The sequence below is a fragment of the Vespula pensylvanica genome, chromosome 25 (genome assembly GCF_014466175.1).
Source record: "Vespula pensylvanica isolate Volc-1 chromosome 25, ASM1446617v1, whole genome shotgun sequence".
NCBI lineage: Eukaryota > Metazoa > Arthropoda > Insecta > Hymenoptera > Vespidae > Vespula > Vespula pensylvanica.
This window is the reverse complement of record NC_057709.1, coordinates 1,650,761-1,654,435: the sequence shown is the minus strand read 5'-3', so window position 1 is coordinate 1,654,435 and position 3,675 is coordinate 1,650,761. Positions and strand designations below refer to the sequence as shown.

At 24.5% G+C, this 3,675-nt stretch overlaps 1 protein-coding gene across 1 annotated transcript in view; it reads right to left on the bottom strand.

The window, feature by feature from the left end:
• The window catches only part of LOC122637278 (putative mediator of RNA polymerase II transcription subunit 26), a 7,938-nt gene that overhangs the window by 1,676 nt on the left and 2,587 nt on the right, over positions 1-3,675 (bottom strand). Inside the window, exons 3-4 of the mRNA XM_043829288.1 lie at positions 2,966-3,162; positions 838-1,055 (exon numbers count right to left, since the gene is read on the bottom strand). Coding sequence (XP_043685223.1) covers positions 838-1,055; positions 2,966-3,162 — 415 coding nt within the window. The remainder of the gene's footprint in view (positions 1-837; positions 1,056-2,965; positions 3,163-3,675) is intronic.

The following is a 3,675-nucleotide window of genomic DNA, read 5'->3' as shown; positions in this document are numbered from 1 at the left end:
TTTTTGTAAAAATTATTGTTAAAATTATTGTTCTTTTTCTTTTTCTTTTTTTTTCTTTCTTTATAATGGAAATTCGAAAAGATCATATTTATTTTCTTTTCTCTTATTTCTTCGATCTTTACAATTCGATTAAATTGTTGATAATTTATTGATAGTTTTTTTTCTAAAAATTATAGTTCATTTATTTCTTCTTTTTTATTTCAATATTATTAATATTATCAATATTATTTATTTAATATTAATAATTGATCGTGTGGATAAAATATTTGGAAAATAGTTCGATCGTATTTTTTCTTTTTATTTTTCGTAGCTATTTTGATAAATAGATGATAATGATTGAATCATTTCTTTCTAATTTATATAATCAGATCAATAAACGAATAAATTATTTATGAGAGAATGTATGTTAATGTACATATGTTATTAATATTTAATTATATATAATACACGTACAATTTATTCATTTATATTTATCCAAAATATAATCAATCTTCTATTCTAAAAATAGTAACAATTTTAAAGTATATAATCTGACAAATAAATTGATATTAATAATGCAGATGAAATATTTATACAAAAGAAAAAGAAAAATACGATTTTCTATAATTAAAATACTATTCTAAGAAAAATACGATTTCTTTCAATATTCACAGCAGCCATTTTAAAAAATGGAGATAAACCGACAATAACATCAAATAATCTTTTCAAACAGATACGATCTGTAACTATAAAAATAATTCTTATCTTCCATTTCTTATTTCAATAAAAATAATTTTATGTTTCCATTCGACTTATTTGTACATTCGTAAATAAAATGTTCAAGGTCATGATACATACCGATTTCTTATAAGTCAACGTGTCCGTATAACTCGCTGAATTTTGACATGAAGTTATGCTGGTAACAACATTATGTGGCCCATGAACCTGATTGTCGGTACTCATGAATGTGTACCGTTTCGTTTGATCGTTCATATCCCCATGTTGTTTCGAGGTACCTTCCATAAGATCCCGTTCTGGATCAGGATTTTGCGTGGGCGGTAGGTGCGTTCCCTCACCTAATATAACAATCCCACAAAACGTGTTCTCGGCGTGTCAAAAGAACGTTTAAGATATGCAAGCTACGTTCCCTTATACTATACGATAAATCACATTATATACTATACTATATATATATATATATATATATATATATATATATATATATCTTTTTATCTTCAACAAGATGTATTTTACAGTAAGTACGTTTATACGAATTAACATAATTGTCATATTAAAAGCAAAAAGTAATAAGAGTTAGATATATTAATGATAGTATTGATGTTAGTGTTAGTGTTAGTGTTAGTGTTAGTGTTAGTGTTAGTAGTAGGATTAATAGTAGCGTTAATCTTAGTATTAGTGTTAGTGTTAATGTTAATGTTAGAATCAATATTAACGTTAATGTTAGTATCAGTGTTGATTTTAAAATTAATGTTAGAGATAGCTTTAGTGTTAGTATTAATGTTAGCGTTAATCTTAGAGTTAGTGTTAGTGTTAATGTTAATCTTAGCGTCAGTATTAATGTTAACGTTAATATTAGTGTTGATTTAAAAATTAATGTTAGAAATAGCTTTAGTGTTAATGTTAATGTTAATGTTAGTGTTAATGTTAGCATTAATCTTAATGTTAGTGTTAAAAAAAATAATATAAAAAGATTGTTAATATAATAGAACATATTTTTCTATTTTCTTTTAATAATTAATAATTTATAATATTAATAACACTATAAATTAGAAAATTAATACCTTATAATATTAATAACACTATTGATTAGAAATTAATAATTAATAATAAATAATATCAAGAATTAAAAAATTATTATTAATAATATTAATTATTAAAAATTAATAAACAGAAAGAAATTAAGAAAAGCTATCGATAATTTTATTGATATTTGTTAAATTCCATAAGAAAGAAAAACAAAGACAGAGATAGTAAGAGAAAGAGAAAGGGAGATAGATAAATGGAGAGATTGAAAGATAGAGATATATTGAAATAGTTTTGTCAAAGAGAAATAAAAGATTTAAAAAAAGACAAAGACGATAAAAAAGCAATATAGAAAGATAAAAATAAAGATTAAATTAAAAAAAATGCTTGCTGATTGATGATATTATTAATTAAAAATGAATGATTAATATTATTCATTAATAACTAAAAAACAAGGAAATAGTAAATCCTATATATTTTTGGTAATATTTTGCAAGAAAGATAAACAAAGACAGACAGAATAAGAATAGAAGAAAGAGAAAGATAAATGGATAGATAGCTAGATAAAAAGATTAAGTGATATAGAAACAGCATTTGTCGAAGAGAGATAAAAGATCCTCGAAATATCAAAAAAAAAAAAAGAGAGAGAGAGAGAAAAAAAAAAAGAAATACAGAAAAAATAATATATAGATAGAAATCAACATATCAAGGATAGATTTAACCGTGTAAGCATTATATTTAAAGAAAAAAACTAATAATTAATAATAATATTAATAAAGAATTAATAATAACTAATATCAATTATTAATAACGTTAATTATTAATATAAATAATTATTAACATTAACTTTCAATATTAATAATTAATAACTAAAAGAAAAATGATCTAATAATTTTTAATTTAATTTTTGGTTATTTAACAAGAAAGATGAACAAAGACAGATAGACAAAGTAAGAGAAAGAGAAAGAGAGATGGATAGATAGCTAGATAAAAAGATTGAGTGATAGAGATATATAGAAACAACGTTTGCCAAAGAGAGATAAAGGATCGTCGAAATCACAAAAAAAAAGAAATGACAAACAAAAAAATTATATACAGATAGAAATAAATATGTCAAGGATAGATTTAACCGTGCAAGCGTTATATTCGATCGAGCGTGTCGCTGACAGGAAAGAGATAACGAAGATGGGAACGAGCGATATTACAAAGGACATCGATTTACCGTCGGGTTCAGGACTGCCAACTGGTGATATGTCCGGTGTATGGATGATAGGCGTGTACGGGCTACCGTATAATGAATTATTTTCCGATTTGTATTCCTGGATACCCTGCTGCTGTTGTTGATGATACAACGACGAGATCGGGGAATGGCCACCCCATGGGATCTGTGGGATTCCTTGATAACTCTCCATCTTAGACCTTTTAAAAAAATTAATCGATAAATCAACGTCCACGTGTTAATCTACTCACTTACGATTTCTATTGGGCTAAGTATAAGTGCGAGATATGAGGGAAATAATTCATACTTTTGCTGTTTTTTTTTTTTTTTATTTGGTTTCTTTATTCTGCTCTTTTTCTTCCCTTTCTTTGATAACGATAAACAAATTTTCAGTCAGTTTTTTCTTTTTTTCCTTTTCTCAGTTTGATTTTTTCAATCGTTTTTTTTTTATTTTTCAATAGTAAAACCTTTTGTCCAATAATTTTTGATAATGAAAAAATATTTTCTGAATTTTTTTCTTTTAATAATACTTTTTTTTTTCGATTTGATTTCTTTCCTTTTTTTTTTGATAACGATAAACAAATTTTCGGTCGGTTTTTTCTTTTTTTTTCTCCGTCTGCTCTTTTCGACGATTTTTTCAATAAAATTTTTTTTTTTCGATAGTAAAACCTTCTATCCAATAATTTTTGATAATGAAAAAATATTTTCTGAAT